The sequence below is a fragment of the Miniopterus natalensis genome, chromosome 5 (genome assembly GCF_054644295.1).
Source record: "Miniopterus natalensis isolate mMinNat1 chromosome 5, mMinNat1.hap1, whole genome shotgun sequence".
Classification (NCBI taxonomy): Eukaryota; Metazoa; Chordata; class Mammalia; order Chiroptera; family Miniopteridae; genus Miniopterus; species Miniopterus natalensis.
The window spans coordinates 65,195,020-65,218,251 of record NC_142085.1 but is presented as its reverse complement, the minus strand read 5'-3'; the positions used below and the strand labels follow the sequence as shown (position 1 = coordinate 65,218,251).

General features: G+C 37.8%; 1 protein-coding gene across 2 annotated transcripts; it reads right to left on the bottom strand.

Moving 5' to 3' along the window:
- Window positions 1–4,869: 4,869 nt before the first annotated feature.
- On the bottom strand, window positions 4,870–8,636 carry FABP7 (fatty acid binding protein 7). Of its 2 annotated transcripts, XM_016213030.2 has the most exons (6): window positions 8,557–8,636; window positions 7,555–7,674; window positions 7,175–7,266; window positions 6,581–6,753; window positions 5,848–5,949; window positions 4,870–5,199 (listed from the first exon to the last, which is right to left on the bottom strand). In XM_016213030.2, the coding sequence occupies exons 3-6, from the start codon at window positions 7,245–7,247 to the stop codon at window positions 5,149–5,151; spliced, it is 399 nt and encodes a 132-aa protein (XP_016068516.1). In that variant the 5' UTR covers window positions 7,248–7,266; window positions 7,555–7,674; window positions 8,557–8,636; the 3' UTR covers window positions 4,870–5,148. The 2 variants fall into 2 exon arrangements, with proteins under 2 accessions (XP_016068516.1, XP_016068508.1); XM_016213022.2 differs by lacking the exons at window positions 7,555–7,674; window positions 8,557–8,636 and having other exon boundaries at window positions 7,175–7,345.
- Between the last annotated feature and the right edge of the window lie 14,596 nt (window positions 8,637–23,232).

Below are 23,232 nucleotides of genomic sequence, written 5' to 3'. Positions count from 1 at the left end.
GTTTGTTTTACTCTTCCAATGAATTTTTGAAGATACTTTTAAGGAGAAAACCACCAACCCAAAATGGCATCACTCATGCTAAAAGCCCGTAATGCCAAACCTGTATTTAATATCTGATCTAACTTCACTTTTAACATCTCCCAGAAACATAACCTTAATCAACCAGCCTGGAGTTTTCTGCTCAAACACCAGTAAGGTAAGGTAATCGTCCCCTGGGCCCTCTCCATCCCCCATAGAAAGAAGCAGTCTAGTGATAAAGACATTTCCCATTCCCTTCCCCCAAAGGAAAGGTGTCTGGGCCAAAATAGTCCTTTCCTTTGTTTTGCTAACAGTCCCTTGCCCCACCCTTATTGTTATAAGTACCTTCCATTTTTGTACTACTGCTTGGAGCCCTCCAGGAAGCAAAGTGGGTGGGATGTTGTCCAATTTATGAATCACTTAATAAAAGGAATTAGGTATTCAAATTTACTCAGTTGTAATCTGTTTTTAACAATATGAACTTAGTCTGACAAAAAAGCCAAGATCCCCAAACTGCCTTGGGTTCTGTGTGTGTCCCTTCCAATACCAGTGTGAGGATGCTGACCCCTTTAAGATAAAGAAGCACATAGTTTAAATTTGTAGGGTACAGAATTCCTTTGGAGAAGAGAAAGAGTACCCTCCAGAATAACTAACCTTATAAAAGATTTGTAAAGCTTATTTGTTTCACAGCAGAGAGAAGCTTATTTTGTATCCTGTGTAATAAAATGGGAATGTGTCTGATGAAAGGGGCTTTGAAATGGGAATCAAGGCACCTCCATTTTCTGTTTCATGTCCTGCCAGCTCAGTTCAAGTCCTGCCTCAGCTTTAGGATGATTCAAAAGCCTTTTGAGAACCAAAGTGCTTTCCAACGGTGGACAACATGGTCCTTGTATAGTCACAGAACCAGCTCAAACTGGTCCTATCCTGTTTCTGACAAGATACTGAGTTGCATTTCAGGGGACAGGCCAAACCTTTAAGTCACGCCAAAACTGAAGCATGCACATTGGAGAGACTTTTCACCTCTAGTTGTACTTAGAACCAAAGGCGCCCCCTTAAGCCCCCCACACCCATCCATGGAACTGACAGACCAGGACATGACCAGAAGTTGGAAAGGGTTTGGTGTCCAGAAAGACCCAGTGCTGAAGCCCCTTACCGTAGCTTACCATAAATGGCCCAATTCCAAAACTCTCCTGCTGAAATCTGCCCCACCAGCACTTCCACATACTAGCCTGTTCCCCCTAACCCCTAAAAATTCCCCCGAACCCTGGATCTAGGAGACAGATTTGAGCCTTGCCTCCTGTCTCCTTGCTGGTCAACCTCACAGTAAAAAGCCTTTTCTCAAAAGCCGGTGCCATAGTGTTATCATTATGATTAGCTAGTTAATAAAGAGCAAAAAGAAGTCAGACTTTGTAGGCATGGTCACGGGGGAAACTTCAGGGGGAAGCTACAGCTTCACACAGCGGTGTTCCTCCGAGGGGCTTAACTCCTCTCCCTTCCGCTGTTGGCTACTGGATTGTTGGGGGAAGAAGGGGGTCAGTCTAGCCTGGGGAACAATGGATTGGCTAGGGGGTGGGCCCCATCAGAAGAGCGCAAAATCTTGAAAAGGTAATTGGTTACTTTGAAGATGCTCCTGGTTAAAATCCCCAGACAAAGAGTTCCCTCGCTCTTGCTCTCTTACTCTGTGACCCACACTTGCCTGTCGTTGGACCCCACGTGCAATGGACTGCAGCTGGGAACGCTGGACTGGACTGGACTTTAATATGGAGCAGAAACTATGAGCAGTGGTCTTTATTCTGGCCCAGCTGAAGACAAGATTGGACTTCTTCTATGGCAGTGCAGAGATGGGACCTTGGAGGGGAACCCCCTTAATTTTACATCATCAATAAAGCTTTCCACAAAACCCCATCCTCCCGTGGGGGCCTCAGGAAACTCTTTTCCTCGCAGCACCCCAAGAACTCCCTTCCACTGATAACAATAGGATTGGCTTCTATGGAAGTTGGGCAGCAAGACCTTGCTTGGTAACACTTGGAGTTTCTCAATCCACAACCATAAGAGTGTGGAAGAAAATGGAGCAGGAAAATAATGCTGAAGGGATAAGAGCAAACTTAAAGGACAATGAAATAACTTAGTGGTTCTAGTTTAAACATTTTAGAAGACAGGTAAAGTATTTTTTTAAAAATTAGGAAAAAATAGCAATTTTTATTTTTCAATAAGCCAAAAAGTAAATTGGCTAGGAAACAATTCTTAAGTAAGCATAAAATATGGTTTACACATTTTGAAACCTAAGAAATGCTTGAAAAAAGGACACTATATTGACATTAATGAGTAGAAACACCAGTCTCCCTCTCCTCCCTCCACTTCCTTTTGCTGGCCTTTAACTCTCTAAGAAGCATAGTGCCTTCGGATCTCTGGATATAGATCTCAACCCAGGGTATTTGGAGGTCCCTAGGTTCCGGGTAGGTTGTTTTGTTATGAGGCTATCTACCTGGGTGAGAGAACGGTGAGGAAGCTGCTGCTCGCTCATTGTCAAGGTTCCATGGTTGGACTTCACAGGATGGCCTTTAGCCCAGTTTCTATATTTGGGATCTTGGCCTCAAAAGTGTTCTTCCAGGGCCTCTTGACCAAATTGTCTTTGGGCTTGCTAATTTTTCCTTTTTTGTCAACTATGGTTTTGGGGGTTTTTCTCAGGACAAATCAGAAAAATTAGTAAGTACATTGACAGGTTACTATATGAGATAAAATACGGCGTGAAGAAAAATGATTTGCAAGCACCCTGTAAACATTTAGGAAGCAAAAATATCTGTTAATTATCTTCCCTCCCCCCCCCCAAAAAAATGCATTTGGTCCATCACTACAACTCTTGATCTTTTAGTCCAGTGTAACTTTTTTCCTATTTAGGCCACTTTTCCATTCCTCATTCTGTGAGACAGTTGTTATGGAAATAAATGCCAGAAGGATGTTATTTGGCCTAATTATAATGACCTGAAGCTGAATCTCCATCCCTGGCCTTGTATCTTTAAGAACAGACATGCCAGGCCCTGGCCAGGTAGCTTAGTTGGTTAGAGCATCGTCCTAACGCCTGTGGGTTCAACCTCTGGTCAAGGCACATACAAGAATCAACCAGTGAATGCATAAGTAAGTGGAACAATAAATCAATGTTTCCCTCTCTCTCTAAAAAAAAGAAAAAAGAATAGGCCCGAATCTGTGCTTCTACCAAGGCAAAGGCTGAAATCACCAAGAGAAAGCAGCTCCCCAGGAGAAGCAGGGCAGGGTTCATTACCGCCCACCACACACACAAACATGCCACCTTTGCTCTTCAAACCTGTGTTGCAGATTGCTACCAACGAAGTCCTGTGTTGGGGGGGGGGAGGGGGGGAGACAAAGACTGTAGTTTTGGAATGGTAACCTTAGCCAGACTTTTTTTTTTTTTTTAAATATATCTTTTTATTAATTTCAGAGAGAGGAAAGGAGAGGGAGAGAGAGAGATAGAAACATCAATGATGAGAGAGTCATTGATCGAGGCCACAACCCAGGCATGTGCCCCGACCGGGAATCGAACCCTGATCGCCTGGATCCCAGGTCGACCCTCAACCGCTGAGCCACGCCCGGCTGGGCAGCCAGACTATCTTATCTTGACATTCAGTAATAACTGTATATTCAAATGTTAAATCTTACAGCTGCACTTTAGCTTTTCTACTCTTCATTATGGTAATTCAAGTAATACAACAGTCAGGTTACAATATCGTTGAGGTAAATCATGTAAGTTAAAGAAAGTTTCCTCGTACTTTAAATCTCTAAATTAATTGGACCTTGAACTAACTTACAGAAACTTACTGAAATCACTGGGTTGATTAAAAATCAATATTGCATATTTGTCCTGAAAAATATTTACCCTTTCCCCACCCCTTACCAGAAGCTACCAGAGAAAAGAGTTCCTAAGGAGTGATCACAGAATATAAAAATCTAGCATTTTGGTTTCAGTTAAAAGTTTGGAATATTAATTTTCAAGAGGAAATAAAGGGTAATATTTCAAGGTTTCCAGTTCTTGATATTATTCACTAGTCATGAGAACTTGGACATGTAAATCTCATCTCCAGTTTCCCCACTGGCAAAGTAAAAATAATATCTGCTTTACCTGCTTCACACTGTGGTTTGAGAAAATGTGTAAAAGGCATTTCGCAAAGGATAAAATATAAAATGTGTTTGTACTTACAAATGTAAACCCTAGCCAGTTACAAACAGATATTTCCTTTCTTTTGGTCGACTCAGTTCCCACACCTCCCACGTGAAGCAATGCGAATGCCTTCGTGCCCACTCCGTAAGCTCCAGTTTGCAGTCTTACCCGCTTAGGCCAGCTCTCTGGACTTGTCTGGAAATTCATCTTTATAATGCAGGATGGACTTTGTTTCCTTTTCCTATTTACTTTTCAATAAAATATTTGAATTATATGACATTTTGATTCAATAGTTTGATTACACTTAATCCTGTAATAGGACATTTTCATGTATATCATTTTGCTTCTTTAAGCTGCCTCTTTCTAATAACAGGAGGTCATTTGTGAACCCAACTCCTCATAACAATTGTTCTTTGCATCCTGGCCAACTGAGTTTCATCACCACAAATTCTCTGTGGAAGTCTCAACCAAAACTGTGGCATATCTATAATTCCTTAGGCATCTGCTTATCTTTTTAATTAGTATTTTAAACAAAGTGCTAACTTTTCTAGCCTTACTTTATGCCATAGAAAGGCTATTTCATTTAAAACTCTAACATACAATTCCCAGACAGATTAATGATATCGAAAACAACAAAATCTCTCATGGGTATTAGATTTTTATTCCAATTTGATTTACATTCCAATGGAAATTATAAAATGTATTCACTTCTTTATTTTTAAAATGTGACTTAAAATCTTAATGAAAACTGTAAAACATGAGAAACTTGCAGATCAAAATTGGACTAGTTTCTTGAAGCAACAAGTTTTTAAAATAAGTTTTTCAACCACCATTTTCTCCCTCCAGACCAAGGATGGCCCTAATTCGCGATCAGCCGCGCTGTAAGGGCAGGGCAGCACTGAGACTTGAGTCACAGAGACACTGTAGCGCTTCTCCAGGCCCAGGCAGGAACCTTCCTATGCCTTCTCGTAGTGGCGCACAGCAACTACATCACCGAAAGTAAGAGTCTGCAAGATCCCAAAGATAACCAAGTCACTTTAGACAGAAACATCAGTAGCTGAGGAGAAGTTAGGAGTTTTGTATTTTTGTTATATTTTTGTGTTATATTCTAAATGGTCTGCACTGAACTTATATAACCTTTATAAACTAAAATGTAAAATGCTTGAAGATCTCTTATTTATTACAGGAGTTATAAAGTAATTTTCCTGAGATCCAGTAAGCTTGATATTTTTATAGGGATATCAACCATCTGTATATATTTTCATGATTGTTGGTTTTATATTTAGAATTTATTTGAGAATTAGGCATTCATAGGTAATCCTACAAAAATTCTTTTGACACAGTTTTAGCTAAATCAATGGCAACATGTGTGTTTTTAACTACACTAAGAGTTTCTCTCTTTTTCTATAATTAAGGAAGCAGAGCTGAGGAAACAATTAGCTAGGATCTATTTATTTCTTCTGTTTTACACAAGCTTAACGAACCTTGCTAATGACTTAATGTTATTAAAGACAGAGAGGAGGGAGGGAAGAGAGGAGGGGGAAGGGAATGAAGGAAAGGAGGGGGAGGGGAGAGAGGGGAGAGAGAGGAAAGGAGATGAGAAAGCAGGGAGGGGTAAACGCAGGAAGAAAGAGAGGAGAATGGCCATTACTTACCATAACCATTTTGCCATCCTTAATTTCTCTTACAAAATTTGTTTCTTTGCCATCCCATTTCTGTACATGAAGGAGTTTGTCTCCATCCAGGCTCACAACAGACTGAGAACAACAACAAAAAGCAGAACATAAGAATAGTTACAGATCCAATTTCTGATATAAAAGTCAAATGAAGTGATTTTTTAAAGAGTTGTATAATTGAATAAATTGTGATCTACTAGTTATCATATTAGTGCCATATCCTGTGTTGCTTCTAGAGTCACCATTATGTAAACTCTAATAATTCTTAATTTGTTTAACATGTGTACAGCTAGATGCAAAAATGTAACATATTAGAAATAAAAATTCTGACCAAGTGCATTTAGACTAGTCACCCTTCTCCAAAGCAAAGCCTTAGAATGAGGTAAGCTGTTTATTTAGTCAATCTGAGGCAATCAGGGGGAGTAAATAAAATGCAATCATTCCTTCAAACAAATGCTATTAAATACTTTTTGAAAAATAGGTTTGATATATAATGTGAAAACATGGTAAAAAATAGATTCAAGCTTTAAGCTATAGCAAGCACCCATTGTTCAGAGCATAACCTATCCCCAAAATGCAAAGTTAACCCTGACATCCTTCTCTGTGAATGGAAACACGGAGAACACTCTCCACTTTCCAACACCTAAAAAAAAGTAGTATCAGAAATCTCTCTTTTTCTTCCCCCTCCCCCCCAAGCGAAGTGGCTTCTTACCTTACAGTTTCTGTCGTCTGCAGTGGTTTCATCAAACTCTTCTCCTAGATGGAAGCTAATCTCTGTGTTCTTGAATGTGCTTTGAGTCCTGATCACCACTTTGGCCCCCTCCTGACTGATGATCACTGTTGGTTTAGTCACATTTCCCACCTGCCTAGTGGCAAACCCCACACCTAAAACAGCAAGGGAAGCAATACAGTGAGCAGCAACTTCCAAAACAGCTCGCAAAGCAGAAAACTGCTTTCCTATTTTGGAAATCAGGTCCTAAAGTACAAGTTTCATTAGGGCATGTTTAGCCCATTAATCATGCAATACAACTACTGGGCTACAATAATATAGATAGAGGCACAAATAAGTGGATGCTGAAGAGAAAATGACACTGCAGACTATCAAATGCACCATTATTTGGCCCTGGGCAAGAAAGCAGACAAATGCCACATTAAAAATCCATTCCCTGGGAAGCGCAAAGCCTAGGGAATGGATTTTTTTATGACAATGTCATCTGTCTTTGTCACTTGCCAATCTAATGGGTGAAAAAAACCTGCAAGTCTCTGAAGCTGCAGGTGAAGAAGAGAACATCTCATTCTTACCCACCTAGAGCCTTCATGTACTCATCGAAGTTCTGACTGTCCGTCAGCTTCCAGGTAGCACAGAAAGCCTCCACCATCCTTGCCCTTTCCCGTTAGCTTTGAAAACAGAGAAAAGAGGCTGGAGCGAGGATTTTTGAATCCTAGTGTCAATGCAATTCAGAAGACCCCTGTGCACCTCACGGCTGCTCCCTCCTTCTTATTTGGAAAAGAGGCGGGCAGGCAGCCGAGGGCTGAAATTGCAAACGCACCCCTGCAGAGTCCTCCCCTGGAGGCTGCTGCGGGGGGAGTGGTGGGAGGGAAGGCTCAAGAGAGGCTCCAATCCTCTCTGTGATTGGCTCGGGCCACTGGGTCAGCGGAGCAGGTCAAGTCCCCCCCAGTCCTCACCCTGCAGCCCTTGGCCTGAGAAAGCTCGGCGAGGAATCAATGGGGCTGGAGGCAGGGCGCGGGAAAGTGAGAGAAGGCCTTTTAGGTTCAGCTGGAAAACTTGGCAACGGCCATTTCAGACTGTGAGGAAAGAAAAAAGATGCACAATAGAACATTCAGATTGATTTCCGTTAATGACAAAGCTGGTTCCACAAATGAGGACCCTCCCCCTCCCTTAAAGAAAACCGCTGAAATGCCAGACTTTTCAGACAAAGGAGGCTCAATAGTAGAACATGCGGAACTAGGAAAAGAAGAGAGGAATGTTGTAAAGGCCTTTCCTGGGTTGTACAGCCAGGAGGCTATTCTGAGTATCAGTGGGACACTAACTAATCTTGGCCTCTTCCCAGCACAAACCGAGGGAATTTAAAGGCCCCATTACTCTTTGTAAGAATGTGAGAACCAGACTGAGATGGAAAGGGGACCTAAGGAAGAGCATGGTTAGGATTCACTAATGAGGTGTAAACATAAAGAATGGGTTTTTTCTTCCTTCAACAGATTATATAATCCATGTGGGAAAACTGGACAGAAGATCATTTATTAAGATTTTAAATAGCCTGCACTATAGAACTTTTTTGATTTTTCTGAGGCCACAATTACACACACGCCATCTACCTATAAACTGGGAGTTAGCAATGGGGGAGGTTAGGAAGTGGAGGAGTGGTGAGACGCAGAAGAGCTTTGGCTCCACTTTGTCCTGGCTCAGGGTACCCCAAGATTGGCAAAATGCCTCGAGGATTCTAAGCAGAGCATTTAAAGGAGGTCTCTGAACCTCCTCTTACCCAAAGTTTCTTCCTGCTTTACTAGGGTGGACCATGGATAAAAGCAGTTCCCTTCAGTTCCCTTCTTGATTTTCAGACCTGGCAATTCCCGCTCTTCTCTTCCCTCCCATTTAAACTTCAGTCCATACCGCCTTCCAGCTTCTGTCCACACCAAATACGAGACAAGGCTCAGAACACATCTTACCCCAGCTGCCAGCTCCGTGATTCTACTTTGATGCCTCAGACACTCCTCAAAAGGCATTCATTGAACATAACTCGATCTTTCCCCACGCCTGGTCTTCCTCCTGGCTTCCCCATGTTTGTGAATGGCACCATCAGACACCCAACTGCATAAGCCAGAGAACTTGGGATCATTTCTGACACTTCACCCTCTGAAATCAAAGTCAGTGTCAAGGCCTATCCGTTTTGCTTCCTGAATATTTCCCTAATTTGTCATTCTCCCCCTAGCTCCACAACCACCATCTTAATTCAAGCAACCACTCTCTTTTGCTAGTCCTATGGCAACAGCCTCTTAACTGTTCTTTCTACAGCCACTTCTGATCCCCAATCCTTTCACTGCACAGAAGCCTAAGTGATCTTGTGAAATACAAATCAGCATTTTCCTGGTCACTAAAGGCGTTGAGCACCCTTTCATGTGCTTCTCTGATGTTTGCATATCTTCGTTGTTGAAGTGACTGTTCAGATATTCTGTTCATTTTTAATTGGGTTATTTGTCTCCTAACCGAATTTTAAAACTCCTTTATATATTTTATATATTTTTAGATAAAAGTCATTTGTTGAATATGTGCTCTTCAAAAAATTTTTCTTTTCTTCTTCTCAATTGTGATAATGGTTTCACTGGTATGTGAATATTTATCAGGTGTACACATTAAATAAGTACAACTAACTTATGTCATTATACCATAGTAAAGGTATTTTTAAAAATCTAAACTGTCTCTTGTCCTCCTCCTTATGCTCCCAATTGCTTTTTCTAGCTCTCAGGTTAAAAAGCAAAATTCCTAATGTTGCTTAATCCAGGCCTGCCCCTAGCAGTTGAAGGACGTGGAGTAGAATCCAAACAGAGGGCCACATGCCATATGTCTAAACGATAAAAGCTATAGATCATAAGATGCTAACCACGAGCATGGAGTCCCAGCTCGGACTCAAAGCCTACCCCTTCACCCATTCCGACAGGCCTGCTGGGTCGAACACTCACACCCTGCTGGACCTGGTGGGGTAGGCAAGCAGGAGCTGGGCTGGAACCCAGGGTTTCCAGTCAATACCTGAAATGCCCCTCGATTGGGACTAACTTGGACCTGGTTTTATGCTGACATGAGTCTGAAGATGACACAGGCAGCCATGAAAAGCCTAAAATAAAACTATTCACAGCCTTCTGGTATTATTTGATCCTTTGAACCAAGTCCCGAAAGCTATGAACTTTTTATAAACTCTCTTTTTTGCCAAATCTAGATGACTAATTTATTTATGCAACCCATTCTCTATGGTAGAGATTCTCAGACCAATTTATTTTGTTACATCAAAATATTCTTATATGTTCTATTTAATATAACATGTTTAAACTGTAGAATGATTAAGTATTGTCCTAAAATATAATAAATCATTTATTTGTTCATAGTCCAAAAATGTAAGATTGTCAAGAGCAGGACCCATGTGATAGACATTTCCATTTTAGCTCCTCACAGATTACAGTGCTGAAATATTTGTGCATATTCATTTATTTATTTTACTCTTTAGATAAGGAATTTGAGCTGAAATTTTAGGAAAAGCCACTTAACTTTTTTGCAATTCTCTGAATTGACACATTTAACCTTACTATTTTTAATTATTCAGGATGCAATAGATTTATATCTGAGAATGGTTGCTTTCAAATAGTAGGTCATTTGTTCTGATTATTGAAGATTTTAATAAAAGAGAAAGTGAAATAATAAGGAGCAGACTGTGTTGTGCTATGAAGGATTAAATTAATAGATATTTTTTCCAATTTTTCTAAACCTAGGAGAAATTTAAGATTTTGCTGTGGCTTTTATCATACAAATGTATCTACTACAGGTTTAATAAAGGAAATATTGTGACAGATTGACCCATCTCTCAGAGCTATTATCTTTATGTATTTACTAATGGGAATAAGGACTCTAAATAATCCATTGTAAATACTTTTTAATAGTGAAAGAAAAGGAATAAATAAAAAGAAGTTGCTTTGGGAGAACTTGGCAAAATTTCCATATGGGGTTGAATCTCCTGGCACCTGCTTTATGGCATTTTTTCCTTCTTAAGAAAACATAGAGTATTAAATAAATTTTTATCACTGCTCTTGAGCAAACTAAGCCAAACAAAGCCACACACTATTTCTCATAAAATATGCAAGGATCTGTACCAAGAGAGGTTAATTCAAAGTACTTGCCTGAGCTTCTTTTTCTTACTAAATTATACAATAAAAATAGTAATAAAATATTTCTGGAGTTGGAAATATGTGATTACACAATGTGATTGCAATCTCTCTCATGATAGACCATAGGTAAGCTCAGACAGCCCCCTTTTCTGAAACAGAGGTACAAAGTTACACATGGGCTCAGCTGTCTGTCACATGGACACTTATCATCATAACACCCCCCCCCCCCCCGGTCCAACAATTCACCCGCTAAGCCAGCTTTAGGTGACAGGAGTGATGAAGATCCAACCTTCAAGCAGGGGTTAACGCAATATGAATAACGAAATTTTAACCGGGGGGGGGGGGGTAATGTGAATTATATTTCCCTTGGTGGTGTGAAATTTTTAATTAGTGCACTTTTTATTTTATTTTTTATTTTAAAGAGAGAGAGAGGAAGGGAGAGAGAGAGAAAGGGAGAGAAAGAGACACATGGATTTGTTGTTCCACCTACTTATGCACCCATTGGTTGCCTCCTGCTGTGCCCTGACCAGAGATCAAACCCACAACCTTGGGGGATCAGGACCACGCTCCAACCAACTAAGCTTCCCAGCCAAGGCTATTGCATTTTTCCAAATGTGGAGTAGACCAGAGAGAAGATGCCCCTCCAGGAGTGCCACACTCTTGAAAAGGTGTTGCACTTCTCTACTGGACAATGAAGGCTGATGAAGACAATAGGAAGCACTGGCTGTCTTTCCTATGTCCTCATTGTTTTCTATTTTCTGCAGTTTTTCTTCCTTTTATCTCCCATTAGTTAAGTATTCCACTCTCCATATTTTCTTGGGTATAAAATGTAGAGGGAGTCCTTGGCCTGCTTTTAGATCTGACAAAGTGACTTGGGAGAGAAGTTCATTCCAGGTTTGTTATGAAAAATAACTGGGACCTTCTCTCCTCGAGCCATTTATATTCCACAACTCTGCCAAGAAAACCTTCCTCTCCAGCCCCCTAGTTAATTTATACTTGCTTTTTAGAGATTATCTTAAAACATTTCCTCAAGGAAGACTGGGTCAGAATCCCAAAGATGTCACCCCATGGATTTATTTGTCTTTTTAAACAAACTGCAATTTTAATGAAATAGTTTTGTAATCAGCTGTATATCTTTCTGCCCCATTAGAGCATAAGTTCCCTGTAGCATCTATTTTAGCATCTCTGTTCTTTATTCTCCATTGTGCATTATATCATTATATCCTTTGTCTTGCACAGTATAAAGACCACAGTGTTTTTCAACAGATATTAAAAGTATGAACAAATATATAGAGCAAACACACAGAATCAGAGAATTCTTTTAAAGTAGAAATTTGAACTACTGTACATATGGTCTTTTCCAAATTTCTATCTCATATATGATCCTCCAGGAAGGATAGCTAAACCTCTTTCTCATTTCTGTCTTGTTAATTTGGGGAGAAAATTAAAACTCATAGTTTTCAGGGGTTTTTTCTTTGAAATAAAAGCACAGAGAGTAGCCTGAGAAAACATCCAAACACTTAATGGATTAACTAAATGCAAAAGTAGGAGACTTTAGTGACGTGCCGTACACAGAAACCCAGTGCCAATTAGTATGCACAGAAATAGTTCTTTCAATAGACCCTCTAGTTTTCTTATCAAGGGTTATTATCTGTAAATCAAATATTTAAAAGATTTTCTTTTGGGGGGCCTTGGGCATGGGTTTTAAAATCTTTGAAGATCTCTGTTGTTAACTCTGCATATGAAATGCCATAGTAAGCTTTGAGTAAGGATTACCAGACAGGTAGTTATAAAAGGAAGGGATTAGTCAGGGATTAGCTGAAGATTAAATAAACCACTCTAGCTATTTTTAACAGAAACAAGCAAAATATAGGGAATTCAATCCTTACAAAATTCTTAGAAGAGCTGAAGGACTAGATTTTACGCTGAGCTGAGCTTTGGGGAGTACTCCCGGAACACACCACCACATCACAGAAGCTGACCTGTGAAGGAAACAGTTATCTCTACTATAATTAAAAAGCTGAGGAATCAAGAAGCTGTTTTCCTACCTGCTGGCTCCAAAAATATCCTGCCTTACCTGTCAAGCAGGAATGAGGGAGCTTCACTCAGAAATATTGATTCCAGAGCCATCTTCCTTTCTAAACTTTAACAGATCAGAATTGAGTTAAAATTTACAATTTTTTTCCAGAAGGGATTGAATTGTTATCACATGTAGTCTTTCAATTTAGAGACCATAAGCTTTTAGCTCCAATTATTCAAAAGTGTGATAGTTCTTTCAGTAATGTGTTTCTTTTCTTTTTTTTTTTTTTTTTAATTTTTTAAAATATATCTTTATTGATTTCAGAGAGAGGAAAGGAGAGGGAGAGAGAGAGAGATAGAAACATCAATAATGAGAGAGTCATTGATTGAGCCCAATTTAGAATATATGCTATTTGGCCAGATTGCCTCTGTTCCTTACTATATATAAAATTAACTAAATTCATTAACTTCTCTGTGCCTCAGTTTCTCTTTAAAATGGGCATTGTCATAGTTAAGTGGTCATTGGGAGGGTTACAAGAGTTGATACAAATAAAGTGCTTAAAATAGTGTCACAGCAAGTGCTCAATAGATGTTAGCTATTATCCTATTCTGTATTCTCTGCTTAATCCTGATTAATAGTGGACTCCTCTGACAATCTGTAACATTGTTTTAATGCAGCGAAAGGAGAAAAATAAGAGGAGGAATAAGAAAAGTACCTCTTTACTAGAAAGGAGGTACAGTTTTTAAACTAAGAATTAACTGGAATTAATTTGCATGCCTAGATTATTTTAGCGTGAGCGATGACCGCCCTCTTCTTGTAATTTTGATTTGCATAGTTGGCGCACACCCTATGAGGAAGTTGGCAACCAAATACAACTTAGAATTGTTGCCAAGAGTTCTTGTTACTTGATTTAGAAACTCCAGGAGGAACCTATGGGCTCTGTCCTGTCACACTCCACCCATAGGATGAGCTTAATATGTAGGTTTGAAAAAATTAATGAATGAGAGGCTGTGGCAGTAATTCTGAGTACGTGACACTAGTGGCCCTGCTTTATCACTTTACAAAGGAAAAAAACAAGAAAAGAACAAAATATAATAATGGTTCCAAGGGAGCTCGTCTCTTTAAGAAACTTCTTAAAGCATTGCATAGCTCTAATATTTTCCACTACAAGATTTAGAAGCAGCTCTGCTGTCCTAATTGCTGTCCTATTGAGTGATGGCCACTAAATATATTTCATTTTGTGCCCCATCAATAAAATGCTTGTCCACCTCACATATGTGTATTTATTCATAACTTATGTGGCTATATCACTCTATTAATATAGTATAAATATTATAATACATATAAAATGTAAATTGAAGATAATGAAATGAAGATAAAATAAATAATATTTTTATATATTGTCTTGCCCCATATTACTGTTAGCTATTATTCTGAGGCTAAATATAAATATATATTTTGGGTTGAGGATTATTTTTCATAATAATAGATGTAAATTCACATTTCAAGTAGTCTTCTTATAAACTTTGTGAACCTTAGCCAACGTTTTTCTGTTAAATTTATTTTTATGCTCCCAATTTACACCTTAGAATGCGGCTGACAACTTACACTAAGAATAGAACACATATTAACACTTACTTTTTGTTGTTAGGTTGTACATTATTAGCCTCATTCTAAATCCTGTTTTGTAAAGACATTTTTCCAATCTTTTTATATCATTTTATAATGCTTAGTTTAAATAAAAATAGATAACATTATTTATTAATTCACTTAATTGGGTCCACATACAAGGACAATCAATCATAGTAAGCTGAAACGGGATGAAAAATGAGACTGCCACTGTCTACCATGTACTCTTTTCTCAAGACACTTCATGACAAGTGACTGACATATGCCTGAGTAAATGACCAATGTCAATCCATATATACATCTTAGTAAAGATTAATTTATATCTCATTTATATAGAATGAAATATGAATGGAATAATAATATTTTCTTCTGGAACCTCAATAGGTCACTTTGCAGACTCACTGGGATTCATGTAGCCTCCTTCAGAAAACAAAAGGCGGCCCACAAGCCACATAAGAAAAAGAGAAGCCTCAAGGACAGTGGGTTTGAATTTGCCATCCAGACCTACATATAATAACGTGTATCTTTGTTTTTCTGCAACTGAACTTGATTATTAACTCAGCTTCCCATCTTTAACTAATAAAAATATTTTACATAGTCATTTTTTTCTGGAAACTTGGTGAAATTTGTGATTATTGAGGCATTTTAGGCTTTCACTAAGTCAATTCAAGGATTCCCACTCCCTCCTCTGTGAGCTTTCGTCTAAGATCTGAAGGCAGAGGATGAGATGAAAGGGCCGGGGGCCAGAGAGGAGCTGGTTGTTGTGATGGTATCACAACATCTAGCCTTCAGTCATCTTCTTGGGGTATGGCACTCACCCACGGGACATCAGATGCCGTTATTTCCTGTCCCACACGAGAGGAAGCGTGGTGTCAAGAAAGATTACAGAACCTTTGGCTGGAGCAACGTACTAAATTGTGATTCCATTTAGCGCATTGATGAAGCTAAGGGGAAAACTGGTTTAGGAGTAAATCAGCACTTTCTTTTCAAAATGATGAGTTTTTAGATGTCTATTGTGAGTTCAAGGCAAACATCAAGTAGACTTCTGAACATGGCAGTCTAGAGCTCAGAAGAGAGATTTATGGTTAAGATATACATTTAGGAGCCACCAGAAACATATAATTGATCTTTAAATCATGGGACTGAATTAGATCATCTAACTTTTGAACTCCAAGGAGTGAATGTGGAAGCACAGATAAGTAATTCACTAATAAATCAGCAGAAGTCCCAGACATGGAAGCTGAGAAGAGGCCAGTGAAATGGGAGGAAAACAAGGACAGTTTCACATAGAAGAAGCCAGGGAAGAAGCACTTTAAGGAGGATTAACTGATTCATTTTGTCAAATGTGGATGAGGCATCTGGAGAGAAAAAGACAGAGTTTATCTTCAGATTGGGTAAAATGGAGGTCACTGATGCCTTTGAAAGAAGAGATTTCTGCAGACTGAATGACAGTGGGTTTAAGAGAAACTAGGAGAGAGGTTGGATGCAATGAGTACAGAGAAGTCCAAAACGTCTGTCATAAGGAAGAACCCACATATTGGGGAAATGGTTGGAAGGTTGTGTGGAGTTATGGGAACTATTTGTTTCGTTTTTAACATGAGTGATATTACAGCATGTTAGTGTGCTAATGAGAATTAGCACATGAGAATTGTGCAGTAGGTAGGGAATGATTGTAGGGACAAAGCACTTAGGTGAGCAAGAGAACACAGGATCCAGGACTTAATTTATGATATATAAATGGAAGTATAGCAATAAATCATGGAGCATAAAGCAAGTATTGATAGAAGTAATGAACTGAGGGGAAAATGGTTGTTAGATAAGAGGGTAGTATATGAGGATTTTGCTGATGATGGATTGTGAATTCCTGAATTAATTTAATTAAGTAGAATTAACTAACATCAGTTTTATGATACCTTCTAGACTAGAGCATCTAAAGAAAAACTTAACTCTACATATATTTATATGAATATATGTATATAAGGATATATGTATATAAATTTATTATACATTTGAATTTCCATACAAAGATTTAAACCCACTAAAAGATGGCTAATGTGAATTTTTAATGATGAGTTTGTTATATATGCCAGATAACAGAGAATCAAAGTAACAGCAGGTTTGGTACAAAAACACAGAAAAAGTCAGAGTAACCTCAAGCAATTCAGGAGAACAGGAAAAACTCCACAGTCTCTGCTTTCCTCTTCAGCATAAACCTAGCCTTTCAACCTTTCCCTATTCTCTCACTTTTCTGCTGTCTCCAGGCTTCATTTTTCTCTCTTCATGGGCCTTGCCCTAGAGTAACTCATTCCAGTGTTCCTTCTCCCAACACCTTAGATTCTTTCATGACATCCAGTGTAGACCAAGTTTCTTTTCTCTTTGTCCTGCCTTTCACACTAGTGTATCCCAGAGTCAGTCAAAGCAGAGACCTACATACTATGAAATATATGTTCTATCTCCCTACCTTGACAAATACACCTTCACAATCTATCATGAGACTGAAAATTAGCAAAATATTGAAGGCAAAATAATTATTACTGTGTATGTCTGATTGCACTGTTAATGAACTATCAATGTATGGATAAATTATAATAATAAGCATAATCCATGAATTATTATATAATTTTCCACAAAATATATTTTCTTGCCTGCATTTAAGCAAAATAATTATGTAATAATAATAAAAAATTTTCACCTGTTTTGTGTCCTATTGGCAGCTATGATGCTAAAAGATTAAAAGACAACATGTAATTATATTCATCCTGTGCAAAGCTTCAATGTAGTTTCATTTAAAAAGTAAATTAAAATTAATGTAAATATTCAAAAATTAAAATTATTTCTGTTTTCAAAGCATTTTCCCCTGAAATATCCAACATTAAATATAAAATTTATAAAGCAAATACAAATTAAAAATTGAGTGTTAAACATATTAAAGTTAATAAATATTAAACATCTTATTTAATTTTTAAAATTTATGTAAATTTTGTCAATAAAATTAGAACTACTCAGAATCCTAGCATTGAATCTTCATCTAGTTTGAATTGGTAACACAATTCATGTTACATCTAAAAGTAATATGAATTGCTTAACATTATAAAATCTTCCTCAACCATCACGAGCAACTGTTGTGAATGCTGGTTATGCTGGAACCATAAGCTATAACATGAAAAAAAGCCATAAACAGTGTCTGGTATTATGGGAAATGATATTTTACAATGCGAGAGTCTATTGCACTCTAACTGCTGTGAGAAAGAATTTGACAAATTAATCTGTCTTTTATCTTAGCTAAAGGATTCTCCTGCTCAATATTCCCTGCACTCTAAGCACTGTTTGTTTCTGTCAGTGGCAATGGAACAGCACACAAACATTCATGGCAGTTAATCATTGTTGCCTTTCAAGAACATAAGCTATAGGGAATGATATATACGGAGAAGTGATTCCCTGGGGCCTGCATGGTATTAGTCATGAGAATGATAATTAGAGTTACAAGTCATGCTACTCCATTTAGGGATCCATCAGATTTCTAGAAATAGAGATGCATTTCTTTTTCCTAGCTAATGTAGAAATGTTCACATATACACAGATGTAGAGAGAACACTAGTCACCAGTTAGTTTCCAGTGTTATCATCATGATCATATGTCCTTTAATAAATGTGTGCAGTATCATGAAATATTTTTTTAATTCAGGGAAATAAGGGGTTTGCTTATTTTTGCTGATTTGCTGCTTTGATCAGTGCATGTATCAAATTGAATTCAATTGAATTCTGCTGGGTTCAGATGGGGCTGACCCTCTCTCTTCCTTGCCACAGCAGGGAAAACAAGAGTCAGTCATTGCCAATCCAAGTACCTTCTTTCTACCACTAAAGGGTTCAATACAGGAGCATGTGTCAAGTCAGACTGACCAAAGTATTCCAGGAATTATTTGCTGGAACTGTTGGGAAGCAACAGTTTTTCCCCTGTGGGGTGTCTAAGCTGGGAGTTAGGAGTCTGGGGGTTATAGCGGCCATCCTGTCAGTCACATGTCTAGTCCAGGTGTGAAAATCAAGCCAGGCAGAGACAAGGAAAACCAAAGTGACAGAGCTTGAGCTCCAGACACAGCCACAAACAAACCAAACAGACACAGAGGGCTGAGAAATGTAGTCAGAGACCAACAGCATGATTGCAGGTCCTGGACCCTTTTTTTAGAGGTTGTACCTCTGGATTTAAAGTTACATGAGCCAATAAATTCTTTTTGCTTAAATTCAGATTGTCTGCATCTTTCAATCAAAGAGCACTGATAAATACTTTAATCTATAATAACTTGATGAAGATAATTAAATGCAGATTCACATAATATATACTATCTAGACATGCAGGCAGGGGGTAGAGGAAGGTGAAGCAGGAACGTGCGCTCTGTCCTTAGTGTTGATACGAATGACGCAAATTGCAACATCATAAAAGTGTGCGTTGCAGACCTCCTCCCAGCTAGTAGTATTGAGTGATCTGTGAAGCAAATGTTAATTTGTTTATTGCCCTCAAATAATAGCAGATATTTAAGAGTTGGATCAGAGGTTCGACAACAGTGAAAGTACGCGCAGCGTGAATGACATCGCACGTGTGAAGAAGTCACCATTTCAGCACCCCCATCTCTGCCTCTGCACCTTCCTATGGGTTAGACTTCCAAGAACTCAAAATCCTGGGCTATGGGACATGGTGCAGTATTCCAATTGTTTTATTTTGACAGATGGAGGTTTTTAAAATTGCAATAAGAAAATTGAAACAATTAATAATCCATGAAAAATAAAAGAAAAATGGAATACTTGGGAAATTTCTCAATCTCTGTGAGCATTCACACATACATGAGAAAGAGTAAAGTGAGTTAAAATAGAGCTTTTTCTCCTTTTTTTCAAATGTACTTTACTACAAGCAGCAAATTTAGAAGAATAAATCATTAAAAGTTAAAATCCTGATAATCAGTTGCTTAAAAGACCATGTAATTCCAACAATAAAGTTGAGTTAGTTTATTACCAAAGAGCCAGAGGAAAATACTAATTTGATTAAAGTGTTTTGTGATGCTATATTGGAAATCAAGATTTAAGTCTTTTCACGGCTTTAAAGGAATTAAGAGCACCCAGCCAGCGTGGTTCAGTGGTTGGGCGTCGACCTATGATGCAGAAGATCGAGGTTCGATTCCCGGTCAGGGCACATGCCCGGGTTGCGGGCTCCATCCCCAGTCAGGGGCCTGCGGGAGGCAGCCGATCAATGACTCTCTTGTCATCGATGTTTCTATCTCTCTCTCCCTCCCTCCCTCTCTCTGAAATCAGTAAAGAGATAGTAAATTAATTAATTAATTAATTAATTAAGAGCTACCACAGGAAAAGGTGGTACATATGAGAGCATTATGGTAGCCAGCTTTTCATAAGTATGCAGTCATTCTTATCAAGTATTTAAAAAGCTTACAAGTATGAAAGTATTTCCTTGGTTAAAAAATATGTTTTATGCCTCATATCTCTGTATTTCTTGGAGATTAGGTACTTTAACTCTAAGTAGTATAGATTTATTGTAAACATTAAATAAACTAGAAGATTCTCCAAAAAATTTATATTTAAAAAACAATGTGGTTAAATCATATAGTTATTTGACTAGTGAAAATGTCAGTATTTTTGCAAATAAAATACGTTTATTGAATTTAAGCATTAATTTGCAAGTCGTGCTTTTAAAACTATATAGTTAGGAGTTTTAGAGACCTGTGGCATTTCCAAAAATTTTTTAAAACAATTATTATAGCTCTCAAAATTACACCTGAAATAAATGTCTTAATTTCTATAAATAGAATCTCATGTTTAAATTTTCAAAATAAGATGCAGAATTTATTATACAATAGTGATAAAACATACCCTTTAGCAAACATTGATGTTAACAGCCTTTGCTAAAGGGACAATCTAGGAACATTGAATTTATTGCGGTTTCCAAACTGGGACTGTTAGATCCATTTTCCAGTGTTATTAAAAACTATTGAAAGCATGTTAAGGACAACTTAATATTTCATCGATACTTTATCCAAATTGCTTATTAAAATATGTGTCACTGTACATTTTCACCAGCAGGAAAGCAACAATAATTTATTAAGATTAAATTATTAATATATGCTAGGCACTGTGCTAAGCACATTAGAGTAATCTTATTTAAATCATCATAATCAGCCTAGGGGTAAGTGCTATGGTAATATCCCAGTTTACAGTGGGAAAGTGGAGACTTGCCCCAGGCTTGCAGTCTGTGAGAGGTAACAACAGAAATTCCCATCAGCTCTGACTATTGCAGAGCTCATGCTCTTAACCAACACACATGTTGCTTTATCTGGGCTAATGCAACAGTCAAAAATTAAATGTGTATTTATTCACATTCTCTTACTATTTTCTTCAAACATTTGTTTTTCCTTCTTTGTGAAGTATTTTCTGGTATTGTCCCTTATTTATATATTTATTTACTTACTTACTTATTTATCTTTATTGTTGAAAGTATTACAGATGTCTCCTTTTTTCTCCCATTGACACCCTCTGCCCTGCTCCTGCCCCCTCCCCAGGATTTCATCACACTATTGTTGGGGGGGATTAACTTTTTATTTTTTAATCTGAATACTAATGCTTTTCTTATTATTTGTCTAAGTAATTGTAAATATTTCCCCAATTTTTATCTTTCCTTTGTTTTTATATAAGAAATTATTTCTTAAATAGTAAAACCTACAGAATTTTTTCGGAATAAAGTTATTAGAAGAGCATCTTGGCCAATCCCTCATGTAATATTTTATGACAATCAAGGTCACACACTCAGCTAATTGCTAATCTCTGAGTATAACTTGGAAGGCAGCAGCTAAGGAATATACTGTATTAACATTGCAATAAAAGTTTGGGATTTTCAAAATTATTTGTTTTATTATAATCTTTATTCTTGAATTAGATTATGCTTTACTCTTTTGTAAGATTTATTAGAATTAAAACTTGTGGCTGCCCGGCCAGGCGTGGCTCAGCGGTTGAGCGTTGACCTAGGATCCAGGCGATCGGGGTTCGATTCCCGGTCAGGGCACATGCCCAGGTGGTGGGCTCGATCAATGACTCATCACTGATGTTTCTGTCTCTCTCTCTCCTTTCCTCTCTCTGAAATCAATATAGATATGTTTAAAAAAATAAAAAATAAAACTTGTGGCTAATTGGCTCAATTAAAACATAAAGACTTAGGAAATGTATACATACATACATAAACTATGCCTAAGTGATTAAAATATGTGAGATATGATATGTATACCTGGCTTTTTATTCACTGTTACCTAGATCCACTAAAATAAATAAATACAACCAGAATGAAAATCCACCATATATTTCTTGGCTTTCTCTGCCCCATTCCTAGTTTGGAAAAAATCTTGGCCTTAATTCAGATTGGTGACCAAAGGCTGAGTATTACATTTGCTTTGCTACTAGTCCTGCTGTGAACTTCTTAGATTTTACTTGTTCTATGCTAGATGAAAGTAAGGAGTAAATGATTGACAAAATGAATTCCAAGGAGGAAATTCAAAATATATTTCCAAAAACCAAATAAATTTTTTTGTTTTACATCATGCTTTTCTAATTTGTTGTCTATAAACATAAATATTTATGATCTAAGATTCATTCTATCCCACAAGATAGAATATGGTTTTCCCTTATAGAAGACCTGTGTTAATGTGAAGGAAAAATAAGGTGATATAATCAAAGTATGTTTCCAAATAACAGTACAAGTTCTTACACCCTTAACTCCTTTTTTTTTTTTTTTTTTTTTTTTTTTTTAGGAAAAAGAGATGGTGTGAGGAAAATAATGGAGTTTTCATCTCATTGCTTCACTACTCATTATGAAAAATAATCTCTAAATCCCGGTGCCTCCTGCCCCCTCCCTCACTAAATACACACACACACACACACACACAGACACACAGACCAAGAATTTAGCCCAAGATATACAATAGATATAGGTTCATTTATAAACATGTAATATTAACATTTTCTGGAAAATACAGTAAACTGTAGGAAAGACAAATTCAAATTGGAGCAGTCAAGCATTTTTTAATGCTCTTTGTTCTTTAAAATCCCTTTAAATGGAAAACAGTGAAAACAGAATCCAGAGGAGCTGCAAGAAAATGGAAGATTAAAAAATTCCTTTGTAGTGTAAAATGTCTTTTGCCTCTACACTACATGACCCCAAGTGTACTGAGCTCTTTACGTGGAAAAATATTTTTCAGCAGCATACCTGTCACACTGTAAAGATGGTCTCCCATTGCCAAATGGACTTTGAGCTGCTTCCTAATTTACTTTTCCACAGTTTGTTACTCAACGTTACACATACTAATGTGCCATCCTAGACTAATCTGACTTTCCAAAACTTTCACCATGCCTGCTTCAAGCTTACTATTCCTCTCCCATTACCCTCCAAAACTTGAAATCAAACACTTCTATTGTTAGGAAAAAAGCGTGATATGGAAAATATGGTGCTCACAACTGTCATGTCTGAAATGTGTTTGTTTTGCAGTTGATAACGGCAGAGCCAACAGACTCTGAATATGGTGTGTTCCTCAACAATTATTCTGTAGAGAGACAACCAATCCTAGTCAAGTTTCCTAGGCAACCATTTGGTGAAAAATCTGTAGTTATATTTTTCTCTCTCTCTGTTTTTCTAGCTGGCAGATGTGTTCCCCTTATTTTCTAATATCCGTTCCTCCTCACATTTCTCTTTCTACATTGTCCTTAGCATTTCCTCTCCTTTTGCTTTTCTCTCTTAGCCTCTTTGTTAGAGTGGGCGGTTAGTCAGACATTCTCAGA